Below are 17,213 nucleotides of genomic sequence, written 5' to 3' on the forward strand. Positions count from 1 at the left end.
TATTATCTCGACCATTTGACTAAGCTTTTTAGCATTCAAATCAAATGTGTAAACAAGCTATCCCTTTTGTACAGATTACCTCAATGCTACCAAGTTTCGCACATCGCCTATGACGAAACATGTATTTTGAAAGCTTGTATCCAAAATAATATCTAATAGATTACATATGGCTGCAAAATCAGAACAGCAAATTCCCTCTTTAATGTGTCGTGACTGGAGAGCCCGTAATGGGATCTGACCGATTACGCCAATACAAGTTGTGCATTTCTGTTTGCAAAATGTGGTCTCTTTCAAACTCACTCCAGGTATATACAAACAATTATGAACGAACGACGGACGGACAGGCAATGGATGATCACAATGCAAAAAGGTACCGCCACTACAGTTCAGCTTTACGATGGCTTGTTTCCTTGCCTATTAAAGGGACGAGACACAAAATTATCTCGAAATTTACATGATAAAAAGAAGTTTACCAGTTAAAAATAGCGAAGTATTGTTTTCCAGTTCATTGTGTGTATTTTTAGTATTTGAAAGTCATGTGATTAATACAGAAGCACATACCGACGCTATTTTTTATTTACCGGTAAGTACGTGGTAGACAAACCTAGTATTTTTTTAAAATCTGATCTGTGGAACATCAGTTAGTAAGATGTAATGTGCTGTACACAATAGTATCAATTCCGTTTAAGTTTTTGGAAATTTTCTCTTTATTTTTGCAACAGTACCATCTGGTATCTAGTACCTTTAAATATTGTAGCCAGTTTTCACTTGATAAAGCTAGAAATCGCAAAAGAAATTTTCCAATCTTTTTCGATTAAAAGTAGAAATCGTGTCCCGATATTGATTATATGAACATCTTTTTTTATACCTTTCACGGCGTCAATTATGTGTTTTTGGTGGGTGGTGGGAGTTCGACATGTTTGTGATTCTTTAGTTTATTGGGGCTAAGGAATGAAGGTGGAGTGACCAAACTCATGCAAAGAGACAAAACAAGATCAAATCCTCGATTTATTTGGAAAAAAAAACAACAATCATGTAAAACTGAGCTGTTAACTCCTTCAGACATATCAAAAATTTGAAAAACATTCATGATTATTAACATGTAAATCATAAACTAAACTTTGAAATCATAGTTGTATACGTCCAGTGTGTCTATATGGGAAAGTTAACAGTAACTGCACTTTAAAAGATTGAAATTATAGCCAGTGATTAGCAAAGTCCTCTTCGTCGCATCATGCTTTCTTGTCACGCTAACTGGCGGTGTTTGGTGTCTTGTCACGCTGACTATCCGTGCCGGTATCTGTTACGATGACTGACGGTGTTTCGTGTCTTGTCACGCTGACTGTCCGTGCCGGTATCTTGTCACGCTGACTGACGGTGTTTGGTGTCCTGTCACGCTGACTGTCCGTGTCGGTATCTTGTCACGCTGATTGACAGTGTTTGGTGTCTTGTCACGCTGACTGTCCGTGCCGGTATCTTGTCACGCTGACTGACGGTGTTTGGTGTCTTGTCACGCTGACTGTCCGTGCCGGTATCTTGTCACGCTGACTGACGGTGTTTGGTGTCTTGTCACGCTGACTGTCCGTGCCGGTATCTTGTCACGCTGACTGACGGTGTTTGGTGTCTTGTCACGCTGACCGTCCGTGCCGGTATCTTGTCACGCTGACTGACGGTGTTTGGTGTCTTGTCACGCTGACTGTCCGAGCCGGTATCTTGTCACGCTAACTGACGGTGTTTGGTGTCCTGTCACGCTGACTGTTCAAGCCGGTATCTTGTCACGCTGACTGGCGGTGTTGGGTGTCTTGTCTGTGCAGTTTCTTAGTATAATCACAGAACACTTTTTGTTCACTCCCTTTACCCTAACTCGACTGATGTGGGTTGTTTCTATCACAAACCCCACCTTTTTGTTTACTCCCATTAACATAACTCGACTGGTGTGGGTTGTTTCTATCACAAACCCCACCTTTTTGTTTACTCCCTTTAACCTAACTTGTCCTAAATTAGGTTTTTTTGTGAAAAATGGTGTTCCAACATTTCCAAAGTTTATTTTAGTAGATATACAAAGAAATGTTTATTCTTTAAAGCAATCATTTACATTACATAATAAACATATACACATGAATGAATAATTATAAAAGCATATACTAGTATATAAAAAGTGATATATATATATATATATATATTAATTTTCAAGAAATTTATCAAAGAAAATATCAGCTTACATGTAGTATGATACTTGCCACTGATGGATGGTTAGGGTTTATTATGCCCTTATGCACAATCCATAGTTAAGAATCTCTTAGCACACGTAATCCTTGTAACGAATTGGCGGTTTGTTCTCGTGTTGTGGTCGTTGATACTGCTGTTGTTGTAGCTTTTGATTTGTTAGTGTCTGTGTTTGTTCCACTGCTTTTGAAGTATAGGCGATGCAGTTGACGAATACTGCACTTATGGCATACTCTTCGATTGTATCCTGCTTCATAAAACACTTCTAACAAACAAGGTAGGGAACATCAGTTCATGCCAAATACTTAAAAAACATAGACTAAGCAATGCAACACATCGTAATAAACAATGATTAAGCATATCATAGTGTATACTATACTATAGTCTATACCAGCAGCTCCGCCTTCGGACCTTACTAGGCTGGTTTGGGTGTCTACTTCTAAACACATCTTTTTGTATATTCCCTTCAAACATCATAATTCCTTCAACCTTACTCGGCCGGTGTGGGTGCGACCTTACTAGGTCGATGTGTATGCAGTATCTACTACTTAAACACACCTTTTTGTTTATTCCTGCTCATTTTAACTGTTACTTGATATGTTATGTATGTTTGTTATATGTCAGAAAATAGCTCATTGAACTAATGTTGCTTGTTAACAAATACCCGACTTCTAAAAATTCTTGTATCTTGTGTCTTATATATATATATACAATATACAAAAAGGTGTGTTTAGAAGTAGACACTGCACCCACACCTTTTTGTATATTCCCTTAAACCTTACTCAGGTGCGGATGCAATATCTACTACTAAACACATCTTATGTTTATGTCCTTAAACCTTACTCGGCCGGTGTGGATGCAGTATCTACTTCCAAACACATCTGTTTGTATATTCCCTTAAACCTTACTCGGCCGGTGTGGGTGCAGTATCTATTACAAAGCACGTCTTTTTGTATATTCCCTTCAACCTTACTAGGCCGGTGTGGGTGAAATATCTACTTCCAAACACATCTGTTTGTATATTCCCTTAAACCTTACTCGGCCGGTGTGGGTGCAGTATCTATTACAAAGCACGTCTTTTTGTATATTCCCTTAAACCTTACTGGGCCGGTGTGGGTGCAGTAACTACTACCAAACACACCTTTTTGTATATTCCCTTAAACCTTACTCAGGTGTGGGTGCAGTATCTACTACTAAACACACCTTTTTGTATATTCCCTTAAACCTTACTGGGCCGGTGTGGGTGCAGTAACTACTACCAAACACACCTTTTTGTATATTCCCTTAAACCTTACTCAGGTGTGGGTGCAGTATCTACTTCTAAACACATCTTTTGTATATTCCCTTAAACCTTACTCAGGTGTGGGTGCAGTATCTACTACTAAACACACCTTTTTGTATTTTCCCTTAAACCCTATTCAGGATGTTGGTGCAGTATCTTTTATTTAGCACACCTTTTTGTATTATACCTCAAACAAACAGTTGCTTTACAGTCAAGATGGGAAATCGTACAAATAGTTACTTCACCCTCTACCCATATTTTCGAAAATTTACATTTTGGACAAAACAGTTTGTGGAATTCCTTTCTCATAATGCTCTCTCTCTCGGGAATATGCAATGAAATGTTTTTGAACTTTGTAAGGAAGCGCTTGCGTTACGAGTATAAATGCAAATAGCTACTCCTATTGCGTATACATTTTATTCAATGCATTCATAAATCGCGGAAAGGAACACTTTTGGAATACTATTGCTTATATAGAATTAACACTCATGATTGGTCAAGTGACGTATCATTAAATGTTTGCGTGGCGTCAATACAAAAAATACCGCACTGTGCTGCCGCTGTCCGAACAGCCAAATAACCTTCGTCTCGAATCAATAAGTGATACGTGGCATTTCCGTATCTGTATTGACCCAATGGTGACAATACAAGACTGCGCATCTTCAAAAGATAGAGGAGAAATGTGATCACATACCTTACACGTCTTAATGTATACACGAAGATCTTGCTCTATGTCTTGGTCGGTTTCCAGAAACGCCCAGGCATTTGCAAGGACAGTTCTGTAAAAAATATATAAGTTTCAAAGATGGTACAAATTTGTATCAGTCTATTCAAAATTTTATCGTTCAAAGAGTTGTTTCATACTGTATGTACCATCTATATGAATAAATGACCAAACTAGTTGGATTACCGATTAAAAATCAATGAAATTAACTTCATCAGAACAAATTATAATCTTCTAACATTTTTCTATACATTATCTTTGCTGGAGTGATACCAGGAGGGATTTAGTATATAAAATATTGTGAAAACTTTAATTTCTGTACCACTTCATTTGGGTTCTCCATGGTTTTGTTGTATCTGAAAATGAAAATAAAACATCATCATCATCACCACCACCACAAACACTACTATCATTATCCTCATTCTGTCTTAATTTAATAGGATTTGTCCCTTTTTGATATTGAGGCAGTCATATTGATAAGATAAAATCTAATACATGTACGTCAATTGTTTGAATTTTAAATAATAAAGTGTCTTTTTAACGTTTTCACAGATTCGAAATCCATTTAGCATGTTTATACCTGTCACAAAACATTGTCAAGGCGGTGCTTTTTAAATCTATTTCAATAGCATTATACCTTTCCCAACTTGCTAAATTGATAGATTTCGACCGTAGCAATGATAAGGATGGCTATATGTGGCACCAATGCTCGACTTATATGATTATATTTGGAAACATCGTTCTAGTACAGCTGAAGGTGAACGTGACATCGCATCAATGTGTCACATTTCGACCACGCCGTTTCTGATCCTTATGTCTATTGAATTTAGGTCGTTCGTCACGTTGTGTCACGTTGTAGTATTATGTTGTACTATAATATACTATTGAAGACCAAGTGTGGTACCGTATATGTATCACATGGTTTACCTTATTTCCTGTATAATATAACCATTGTGAATTTTTTTCTGTATTGCACATGTGTAATCTTACATTATACTTGCATATTTGCAAATATTTTAATTGAAAACAACAATTGTTTAATTGGTTATATATCCCAGCAAGTTATATATACGCGTATTTCTTACTTTGTTCTTAGTATGATAAAGATTTATTATACAAGGGCTTGTTCACTACGATTACTCTGACCATTCTTAATCATTAAGATTTTACGTCATCACTTTTAACTATAACATAGAATATAAATTACATTTTCTGGCAATCTAATTGCAGATAGGCGATTAAGTACATGGCTTAATCAGTAACAATTTCTATTTTAAAGGTCCGCCCACTGCCACTCATCCGATACACACTCCCTGTGTCACATTTTTCAGCCAATGAGGTTGTATTCGAATTTGACGTTCATTATGCACATTCTTAATTATTAAGATTTAACTTAACTCATCTTACTATAAAGCAATGAATGCTCGGGAAATGGCGTTCCTATATCAGAATTACGATGCAAAGAAAAAGATTATGTGGACTTTGAAAATATTTGAGGTGGTACATAAACTTTAACATAAGTGGTTACGCCGATGCTGACCCTCGGATGACTAGGATAGCTCTCCTTATTAGCTCACCTGTCACTTTGTGACAAGGTGAGCTTTTGTGATCGCCTTTTGTCCGGCGTCCGTCGTGCGTCGACCGTCAACAATTTACTTAAAAGACATCTCCTCCTTAACCACTGGGCCAATATTAATAAAACTTCGTAGGGATGTTCCTTGGGTGGTCTTCTATCAAAGTTGTTCAAAGAATTCAATTCCATGCGGAACTCTGGTTGCTATGGCAACCAAAAGGAAAAACTTTAAAAATCTTCTTCTCCCAAACCACAAGGCTTAGGTCGTTGATATATGGTAGGTAGGATCACCAAATGGTCCTCTACCAAGATTGTTCAAATTATGGCCCTTGGGTCAAAATTGGGCCCGCCCCGGGGGGTCATGGGTTTTCTCTATATGTTTATAGTGAAAACTTCAAAAATCTTCTCTGAACTTACTTGGCCTAGAGCTTAGATATTTGGCATGATTCATGGTCTAGTGGACCTCTACAAAGATTGTTCAATTTATAGCCCTGGGGTCAAAATTGGCCCCGCCCCGGGGGTCATGGGTTTTCTCTATATGTTTATAGTGAAAACTTCAAAAATCTTCTCCTCTGAACTTACTTGGCCTTGAGCTTATATATTTGGCATGATTCATGGTCTAGTGGACCTCTACAAAGATTGTTCAAATTATGGCCCTGGGGTCAAAATTGGCCACGCCCCGGGGGGTCATGGGTTTTCTCTATATATTTATAGTGAAAACTTAAAAAATCTTCTCCTCTGAACTTACTTGGCCTAGAGCTTATATATTTGGCATGATTCATCGTCTAGTGGACCTTTACAAAGATTGTTCAAATTATGGCCTTGGGGTCAAAATTTGCCCCGCCCCGGGGGGGGTCATGGGTATTCTCTATATGTTTATAGTTAAAACTTCAAAAATCTTCTCCTCTGAACTTACTTGGACTAGAGCTTAGATATTTGGCATGATTTATCGTCTAGTGGACCTCTACAAAGATTGTTCAAATTATGGCCTTGGGGTCTAAATTGGCCCCGCCCCGGGGGGTCATGGGTATACTTGATAAGTTTATAGTTTAAACTTAAAAAATCTTCTCCTCTGAACTTACTTGGACTAGAGCTTAGATATTTGGCATGATTCATCGTCTAGTGGACCTTTACAAAGATTGTTCAAACTATGGCCTTGGGGTCAAAATTGGCCCCGCCCCGGGGGTCATGGGTTTTCTCTATATGTTTATAGTGAAAACTTCAAAAATCTTCTCTTTTGAACTTACTTGGCCTAGAGCTTAGATATTTGGCATGATTCATCGTCTAGTGGACCTCTACAAAGTTTGTTCAAATTATGGCCCTGGGGTCAAAATTGGCCCCGCCCCGGGGGGGTCATGGGTATTCTCTATATGTTTATAGTTAAAACTTCAAAAATCTTCTCCTTTGAAATTACTTGGACTAGAGCTTAGATATTTGGCATGATTCATCGTCTAGTGGACCTTTACAAAGATTGTCCAAATTATGGCCTTGGGGTCAAAATTGGCCCTGCCCCGAGGGTCATGGGTTTTCTCTATATGTTTATAGTGAAAACTTCAAAAATCTTCTCCTTTGAACTTACTTGGACTAGAGCTTAGATATTCGGCATGATTCATCGTCTAGTGGACTTCTACAAAGATTGTTCAAATTATGTGCTTGGGGTCAAAATTGGCCCCGCCCCGGGGGGTCATGGGTATACTTGATATGTTTATAGTTAAAACTTCAAAAATCTTCTCCTCTAAACTTACTTGGACTAGAGCTTAGATATTTGGCATGATTCATCGTCAAGTGGACCTTTACAAAGATTGTTCAAATTATGGCCTTGGGGTCAAAATTGGTTCCGCCCCGGGGGGGTTCATTGGTATTCTCTATATGTTTATAGTTAAAACTTCAAAAATCTTCTCCTCTGAACTTACTTGGACTAGAGCTTAGATATTTGGCATGATTCATCGTCTAGTGGACCTCTACAAAGATTGTTCAAATTATGGCCTTGGGGTCAAAATTGGCCCCGCCCCGGGGGATTAGGGTATTCTCTATATGTTTATAGTTAAAACTTCAAAAATCATCTCCTCTGAACTTACGTGGCTTAGAGCTTAGATATTTGGCATGATTCATCGTCTAGTAGACCTCAACAAAATTTGTTCAAATTATGGCCCTGGGGTCAAAATTGGCCATGCACCCCGGGGCTGATGGGTTTTCTCTATATGTGTGTCTTCTCCGAACTCACAAAGACAAGTAACGTCTTAATTTAAACTGGATAACATATTTAGTACACATACCAATTTTCAATATGGGCCACATACAACAATTAATAACAAATATACATATATAGATACACACGTAAAATCAAGTAGTGACAAGAGCTTAGATATTTGGCATGATATATCATCTAGTTGACTTGTACCAAGATTGTTCAATCTTTGGCCCTGGGGTCAAAAAATGGCCCCACCCAGGCGGTCATGGGTTTCCTTATATATGTATATGATGAAAACTTAAAAAATCTTCTTCTCCGAAACCAAAAGGCGAAGGCCTTAGATATTTGGTATGAAGCATCGTTTATTGGACCACTATTAAGATTGTTCAAACTTAAGCCCTGGGGTCAAAATTGGCCACGCCCCGTGTTCATAGGCTTAGGTTTTCAATATTTGTATATAATAGAAGCATAAAAAAAAAATTATCTCCGAATTCACAAGGACTAGAGCTATTTGGCATAATGCATCATTAAGTGGACCTCTACCTTTATTGTCCAAACTTTGGCATTGGGGTAAAAAATGACCCAGACTTCTAAAAAAATTTTAACTACTTTGAACCATCCAGATTTCTTATCAAACCAATGTGCAATATATGACAGGTGAGCGATTCAGGGCCATTTGGCCCTCTTGTTCATCTACAATGCCATCGGGTGATGCCCCTAAAAATGGAAGGCTTAATTTTGAAACGAATATGCCACATGGTTTAACTTTGACATAACTATTACTTTCATATTGATGAATGGCCTCCTTTTCGGACTGGATTCCATTTTTTTTCAATGGTTCCCACCCTGTTTAAGTATGCACAATATCTTGGCCAAGTCATTTAAGTCGGTTCTTTCTGTCGCGGTACACACACAGTGAAAATGAGATGATTGAAATATTTTTTTCCCTTCTTCAAACCATCGGTCGTTCTTGTTCTGTCCCCTAGTGTACATTTCAATGTCATCCCTGTCCTTTTTCACTTAGTTTGGTAAGCTTGCTTAATTTAAGGAAATTGTCTTCATGAGATAATTCAAAATAATCATGGTCATTGGAAATGGCCTGAATATTGGCTTGGCTGAATGTCTGAAAAATAGGTGTCTCGGATATGCCCCTAAATTCATACAGGTAAATGTAAAAGTAGTCATCATAACCAGCAACTTTACGAAATTGTTGGCCGAGGGTCAAAATCTTTAATGTCACAAATATCTGCACCACCCAAGTTTAAATCTCTAGCCTTAAGAGGGGTAACCTGTGTGCTTCTTCGCTTTGTGAAAAGACTGCATTTTTTTCTGTGCAGGTTGTTTCAACTTTAAATACTCCATCTTTAATAAATTACAACATGCATATATCATAGTTCTTATATGCTTGCAATGTCCAAATGGGCCTTCTCCTGCACCACATTCCCACTGTGCCTGTACGAAATTTCCAACTGTAAAAGACCTGTAAAGGACCTGTGATTTTTCATGATTTTACATCTGTAATTCTTAGAATTACAGCTGGAATTCACTTTAATCAAAGTACATTTACAGGTATAAAAGACCTGTAATACAGGTGTAAACGACCTGTAAATTTGCGCGAAATATTTAAATTAGGCGTAATTCTCAGCAATATTTTACAGTTTTACAATTTCCAATTTACAGGTCTAGAATTTATAGGCGTAATTTTAGATTTACAGGTGTAGAATTTACAGGCGTAATTTCAGATTTACAGGTGTAGAAGTTACAGGCGTAATTTCAGATTTACAGGTGTAGAATTAACAGGGCTACAATAATGCAGTTAAAACATTTATTCTTGTCTATAATTTAAAAAAAACAAACAAATAAAATAACAACAGTACAGTCATAATTTTTTGCATGCATTTAACAAGAGTATCAGTCTTTATTGAATTACAAAACTTAAAAAGGTAAAGGAGCTCACACAATGAAATTAAAATCCTATATTTGTACAAGCAAACAAAATCAATGGCATTTCTTATAGTCACTTTTTATAATTGACACTACACGTTTAAACGTTTTTCTGAAATCTATGTATTCCCCTAGCACAGGGGATTGAGGCATAACTCATTGGATAATGAAAATGCCAGACGAGATCATTATCAAACAGAATGCATAAATGTTAAAAAATGTTGGTCCACTTTTCAGTTGAATGCACTGTCCTTGCTGCAGAGCAAGCCTCTCTTTTAAGATGGCCTTTCTTTTAAGATCTCTGTCTATCAGAATATGACTGTGTTCCAGGAGTTTGACCTGCAATCACAAACAACAACTGCATCATTCCTCATCACTACTCATTAACTGCCATGATATATAGCTAAGTATATAAATTAAAAATGTTACTGTTATAAAAACATTTATATTTCAACTTCATGCCTTCATGGGTTTATAAAAATATAAAGTTTCAAAGTTGAAACTCAATGATATAACAGATGATTTAGCAACCCACCATGTAGCAGGGACTGCCTTTCATGTTCTTAAGCTTTCCAATTTTCCCACCATATCTTGTCTGGTCACACGGGATCCTAATCGTTGTCACACTGGGCACAACATTGGTCATCTATAGTAATAAAATAAAATCATAAGGCATATTCATACACACCCACATGATCACCAATGATAAATAAAGATTGCTTAGTCTGAAAATTATATCAATAAAAGTACATATAAAGTTAAATGCAGCTTATGCACCTATCAATATTTTGCCCCAGGGGGGGGGGGGGGCGGGCAGACCCAGGGGAATTAGACAAGTTTTCCTTTTGGGTGTCTAATTCCCCACCCTGGAGCCAATACTTTTGTCTAAATCCCCATAGTGGGAGATGCTTTGTGTATCTAATGTCCCGGGGATAGATGGATGAAGGCAAACCTAGTGCCAATATTGCCAGATAAGCATTTTTTTCACCCGACATGAAAGAGCTAGAAGTCAGCCAGCCAGAAATGTCATCCAGATGACAGTTGTTTTATTCATTCCAACCAATGCTTTTTAAATATATGGAGAAAAAAGTTGCACCATTTTATCTATTCTGATGGAAAGCACATCAAAACGTTTCCCTACCTACTTCCTAGGTTTAATAAAACAAAACTTTATAAAATAAATGACTTCAGCATTACTGTTTTTATATTCAAAGGGATGACTACCCTTTGCTATATTTTGGAACTTAAAAAAGAATGTCAGAAAGTATATAAAAGTATATATTTTTAGAAGGTCTCTTCAGTTATTATCTCTGTCATGCAATGACAAAGTCAATAAAATTATTTGGATGTGAAGAGATAAAGTACACATTGAATGCGCCGTTTAAAAAAAAAAAAATTGTCCTACAGAAAGGGGCAACCCCAACACATATTTGTTTGTCGCATTTCATACCTTGATACTTTTGCAATTTGCCTTTAAATGAATTTTATAACATATATTTGGAAATCACAGGGGATATAAATACCACATTTGGAGTAATAATGAAACTAAACCTCTTTTTAAAAAAATCAGTAACATGGTTCCCTCAAGCAAGAATAAATGTATAAAATGCACTAACAGTTTGGTGTATAAAAATGCACTAACTTTTTGTTGTTAGCTGGTTAACCCTTTTCTGTAGGCTTTTTTTTGTTTTAAATGTTTTAAATGTTACAAATAGTTTGCATTCATTTTCTTATTTCTCTGTTCAGGAGCAAAAAACACCACTGTATTTGATATTAAATGAAAGAGCTTGAAGAAAATGTTTGTTTTGTTGTGTTTGTTTTTAATATTGTTGTGTTTTTTTGAGGAGTGTGGGGTGAGTGTTACGCCATTTTCAACATTATTTCAGTTATATCACGGCAACAGATTACTTTTTCATGATCCCTGGTATTTAAAACAAACCAGTACCAGGCCTGTCTTCCACAAAGCGACTTGAGTCGAGATCGTGCTCAAACTCAAAATTTCAATATCAAATAATGACCTCAATATTATTGCTAATAATTTTGTCTGCCTGTGAAACATGGGAGTTTCACAAGCAGACACAAATTTAGTGCAGTGGCAATACAATTGAATGAGATATCCAATGTTGAAATTTTAGTTTTAGCAAGATATCGACTCCAGATGCTTTGTGAAAGCCGTGCCAGGCCAGTACATTTTTGAAAGAGGTCCATCAAATCTGCACACAGGTAATTGTGGCTAGTTTACAAAATTTTGTGTAGATGGTTTCAATTCATTTTCTCTTGAGACTCATTGAGTTGGACAGGTAAAAGTATCATGATTTTTTATTTCTGTCAATTCTATCTGATGTGATGAGGCCCTTTTAATGAGATCTCATCACCCTTTTGTCACCAAAAACATGCATATTTTTTATTTTTGACCTGTAACCTCTTAGTGTGTGTGTGACAAAGTACAAAGGAGACGACAGTTAACGTCTCAGGGTGACCTTGTCAAACCTTTTAGGTAGGGATCTGGGTGGTGTCTTCATTTTGGAAACATAAATGAGTTGTGCCACATTATTTGAAAATTTTCACAATGCATGACTAATTTGCAGTCCATAAAATAAACAGATGGATGTATATACACGTTCAATTGTATTATTAAGTGCCTCCCCCTATATATTTGTAAAAGCTTTAGGAGTCCTGGACATTTTCATTAATAAGAAAGTATATAAGGTCAGGTTGCTCGAAACACAGAATACTTTGCACTACTTTTATCACACCATCACCATAGCATACAGTACTGAAATATTTTGCTAGTATTATACCATTTGTGAGTTCACATTTAATTACCTTTTTTGTTAATATATAGTTGTTGCAGCATAACAAAAAATCTGAAAAAAGATATCCAAAGAAGCGATTTATTCTTCTTATGGGCATAAATGCATAAATATTATAATTACGGGGCTATTAAGATTAATACCCTGCTACAGACGTATATTTAGGGCGGAATATCGAAAACACTGCACAAACAAGTGTATTAAACATCGAAAATTGCAATAATATTCTATGATATAGCCAATTACAAGGGCAGGTAATCCAAATATGAATGAGGTCAATGAGTGGGTCTATAATGATAATCATGTTAATTATTTTCAATGAAAAAATGACCGTTTGTCATATTATAACATGAAAATTTCATGTTATAATATGACAAACGGTCATTTTTTTAAAAACCCTCTCCCTCATATAGACGCTTTTTTGACGAGACTGCAGCAGAGGGCATTTGAAAACATAGTGACAAAAGAAGAAATTGATCAAAACGGACTTTATGTCAAAATCGTAAAGGACAGCGCGCGCAAAAACACATGGCAATAGAATGGAACTTTAATACGATATGCCAAAATAAATTATAGTAATGATGAACATTTCCTGTTTATATTTAATACTGTACCTTTAAATATGGTTGTGAGATCTTTTGAGATGCTATCCACCCATTCACACATCTCTTTAACTGAGAAGGATGAAACGTGTGAAAGTTTGTCCGCCATTTTTTTAGTGCGACAGTACAGTTGTCTAAACTCCGGGTACCGGGATACGAAATACGGTTGTCTATACAACTCCGGGTACCGAGATGTAAAATCCGTCTTATGTCTAAACCCGGGACCCGGAATTATTCGGCGTGTCAAATTCCCGCCTGTCGGGAATTGTCTTCTGTCTAAAGTCCCGTGTATACCCGCCGCCCCCCCCTGGGGCAAAATATTGATAGGTGCATTAGTTTACTGATAAGTTATAGAACTGGTGCATGTATTCATATAATTACACACCTGTAATACAATCACGAGGCTTCAAAGCATCCCAGTGAGACATTGTGTTAATGGAGGTTCAGAGAGCATAACACAGACACTGTTTAAATGTTCTTACCTTAGGAAAAAGGTTTATCCATTCAAAATATGAAAGCTTAAGAAACCACCATGTTTACATGAATCTTCTCCATTTCTTCTACATTTGAATTTCCTACACAGATGAATGTTAACCTGATGCTGATTGGCTTAGACTCTCCAGGAAGCTATATTGCCTGGCCTTTGAATGAACTGATAAGCCCAGGGTGTGATATACCTGGACTCATGGAGAGAAAATTTTGTTTAACATGTAACAATGGTAAACTTTTCAGCACTTTACCTATTGTTCATTAAGATATAGATGTACATTGCTATAAAATTAGGATTTTCTACTATTGATATAACAAATTAAATCATGATTATATTTAGAAATATTACCAAGAAATTACATTTAGTAGAAATATAACAAAATTGATTTGTTGTATGCAATCATTTATTAAAGCACCAACAGTTTAATTTGAAATTAAACAGATTTTTTTTTCTCAATCTAAGTCATATTAAAAAGAGTTTGAATTGCAGAATATTTTAAATTTAAATGTTAACTTTACAATGAAATAATTAGTTTTTAAAAGATATTCTAATGCACTAGCTGCTACTATAAAGATAAAAGTATTTTTAAACTCATTTTTCACTTTCATCTTTTATTCTCTACAAAAACACCTACGTTTAAATTAACAGCAGTGTATGAAATAACTTTTTTTTCTACAATTAGGCTCAGAAAATTTCTATGTTCAATTTTACAGCTGTAATTTGTTTTACAGGTCCAAATAGCACCACTCTGATGTAAATTAAGTCATGAAAGTATTCGAAGTTGAAATTTACAGTCGTTTTTTTTTTTACACCTGTAAAATAAGAAATTTGGCCTGCACAATGAGAAATTACGCCTGTAAATATGAATGCTTTTCCTGCTCAAATTCATTTTCCAGGCGGTTTACACCTGTAAATGTGACTTTACTCCTCATTTACGGGTCTTTTACAGCTGTATTACAGTTGGAATTTTCGTACGGGTACTTCCTGAACATATCCATATTTGTGCAAAGAAATGTCTACAACATAGTTCACTTTCTTCCTCATTTCCGCTTTACATGCCCCACGAACAAAGTCCAAAGACGGTGACGAACACAGTCCCATGTAAAGAAGAAACTTGTCGTCATACAGGTCTTTTACCTTCTCATCAAACTCCACCCTATACTGGTCCATATATTCGATGGCCTTCTCAATTGTTATTGGTGCCATTTTAGCATCTGAATTCACATCTCTGTATCCACTTGTCTTGGGAAGGCTCATATTGAGTTCTGGCAGAAGATCATCTTCCCTATGGGAATTTTGGTTCCTGTCATATGCCTCCATTCTGGAATGCAATGATACGAAATTAACTTGTGATATATTGTACAGGGCGAGTGCTAAAAAATTCCCCACCAACCCACTGTACTCTGATGGTAAAATACATGTAAACACGAGCATAATTATAATCAGTTAAAAGTCATTGGAATCAAAAAACCCAAAAGTGTTCATCTTTCAAAGCTTTAACAATACTAAAATAATAAAATAATTTGTTTAACTACTTAAAATCTCAGGATATCGATATAAAATGTCAAAATTATTCAATTGCAATTTTTTTTAGAAAGCGAAAACTTATGGGCACTGTGATTACATAAAAGGATGTTCATAATATTTACAAGAATCTAAAAAAAATACCATGGAACTTTCTGATGACTCACTTGCTGCAGGCTGTTCTTTATTTTTCTGAAAATGCATAAATCATATGTGAAAAGATTTCGGAATTACTAATGCTCATTCAATGATACAAATGAGTTACAGGAGCTGTAAGAGTATAATACTGTGATATGCTTAAAAAGTATAACACTGCAGTATATTTGATGAAAATTTGATATACTGCTTTTTCATAAGTGCATGTTATTTCTTAAATAGTTCACACAAAAAATAGATACTGTTTACTTGATTTGCATATAGTAGGAATTGAGTATTGGTTATTTCATTGCTTTCTTCATTTTTATATGAAATACAATGGAACACACATATTCATACTATAGATTACTTAAAAAAACTTTCCAAAATGGCAGAACTAATTTAGCTCCATTTGAAAAGTATCATTTTTAAGCAAAGTATGTACATATAGTAATATATTCTTTATATTTAATACAATAAAAAAAATAACCAGGCTGATGTTTTTAAATACTTTTTAGCATAGTATATATAAGTCAAGGCTACCTCAATACTTTTTTTCTCAGAAGTTGGTCTACTGTTGATTCAAGGACAGCAATCTTCTTTTGTAAATCTGCCACTTCTTGGCAGCAGCTGTGGCAGGATTAGACGAGGTGGTTGTTGCTGCTGGGTGATATTGCCCTCCTTATAAAGTCTGGTAGGCACCACCAATTTAGTGTGATGCCTCTTGGTATCGTGGCTGAGGTTAAATAACTTGACTCCAGTGGGTTGAAATAGGGTAGAAGTCCTAAAGTGAAGTCATGTAGCCTGGTGTTGTCCATAATGGCTCATCAGGTGTCCAATGGTTCGTTGTTTGTTGATCTGAGGGATGCTGGACAGTGAGCTGCGTTCTGCGTGTTTAAGTGTTGCTAACTGAGTTGTCGGATGAGTTGTTTGTTGTGTTGCTGACGGTGATGTTGTCAGTGTTGTTAGAGGTGTTGGTAGTGAATTTGGCGGTGTTGTTTGAGGGGTTTCTGGTGATGCTTGAGGTGTCGTTGGCAGTGTTGTTGGAGGTGTTAGTGATGTTGTTGACAGTGTTGTTGGCAGTGTCAGTTACCATGTTGGAGGCAGTGGTGGTGGTCACGGTGTTGGTGGCAGTGGTGTTGGCAGCAGTGGTGTTAGTAGAAAAGATGTTAGTGCCAGTGATGTTGGTGGTGTTGTTGGCGATATAAGTAGTGTTGTTGGCATGGTCGGTTACCGTGTTGGAGGCAGTGGTGGTTGTCATGGTGTTGGTGGTCGCGGTGTTGGTGGCGGTGTCGGTAGCAGTGGTGTTAGTAGAAAAGAAGTTGGTGGCAGTGGTGTTGGTTGTGTTGTTGGTGTTATAAGTAGTGTTGTTGGCATTGTTGTTTACCATGTTAGTGGCTGTGGTGTTGGTCACTGTTGATGGCAGTGTTGTTGGTGGCTATGTTAGTGTTGGTGTTGTTGGCTGCATTGATGTAGCCGTGGCAGTGATATTGGCGGCAGTGGTGTTGGATGTGTTGGTGCCTGTGTTGGAGTTGGTGCTGTTGCTGTTAAGAATTGTGTCAAGGGCCTTTGATTTTCGGGCTTCTGAATCATAAAAAAACAATAAGACTGAAGTTTATGTATCTAAGGCGTCTTTTTGTGTCGCCTGAAAAGACGCCATATAGGGGTTACTTTTGTCGGCGGCGGCTGCGGCGGCGTCCGCGTCCCAT

General features: G+C 36.7%; 1 protein-coding gene, 1 long non-coding RNA gene and 1 pseudogene across 2 annotated transcripts; all 3 read right to left on the minus strand.

The window, feature by feature from the left end:
- LOC128205427 (uncharacterized) overlaps positions 1-15,231 on the minus strand; it is a 35,086-nt pseudogene extending 19,855 nt beyond the window's left edge.
- On the minus strand, positions 9,922-13,926 carry LOC128221436 (uncharacterized). Its single transcript, XR_008258987.1, has 3 exons — positions 13,838-13,926; positions 10,476-10,586; positions 9,922-10,279 (listed from the first exon to the last, which is right to left on the minus strand). It is a non-coding gene; the product is annotated as an uncharacterized LOC128221436 (long non-coding RNA).
- A 1,168-nt stretch (positions 15,232-16,399) lies between the features above and the next one.
- On the minus strand, positions 16,400-16,894 carry LOC128205432 (anaphase-promoting complex subunit cdh1-like). The gene has a single exon (XM_052907047.1). The coding sequence runs from the start codon at positions 16,892-16,894 to the stop codon at positions 16,400-16,402; it is 495 nt and encodes a 164-aa protein (XP_052763007.1).
- Positions 16,895-17,213: the final 319 nt, after the last annotated feature.

The sequence above is a fragment of the Mya arenaria genome, chromosome 2 (genome assembly GCF_026914265.1).
Source record: "Mya arenaria isolate MELC-2E11 chromosome 2, ASM2691426v1".
Taxonomy (NCBI): domain Eukaryota; kingdom Metazoa; phylum Mollusca; class Bivalvia; order Myida; family Myidae; genus Mya; species Mya arenaria.

Bases quoted from the DNA above. Each gene is read 5' to 3' on its own strand.
- LOC128205432 (XM_052907047.1), bottom strand. From the start codon at position 16,894: ATGGTAAACAACAATGCCAACAACACTACTTATAACACCAACAACACA.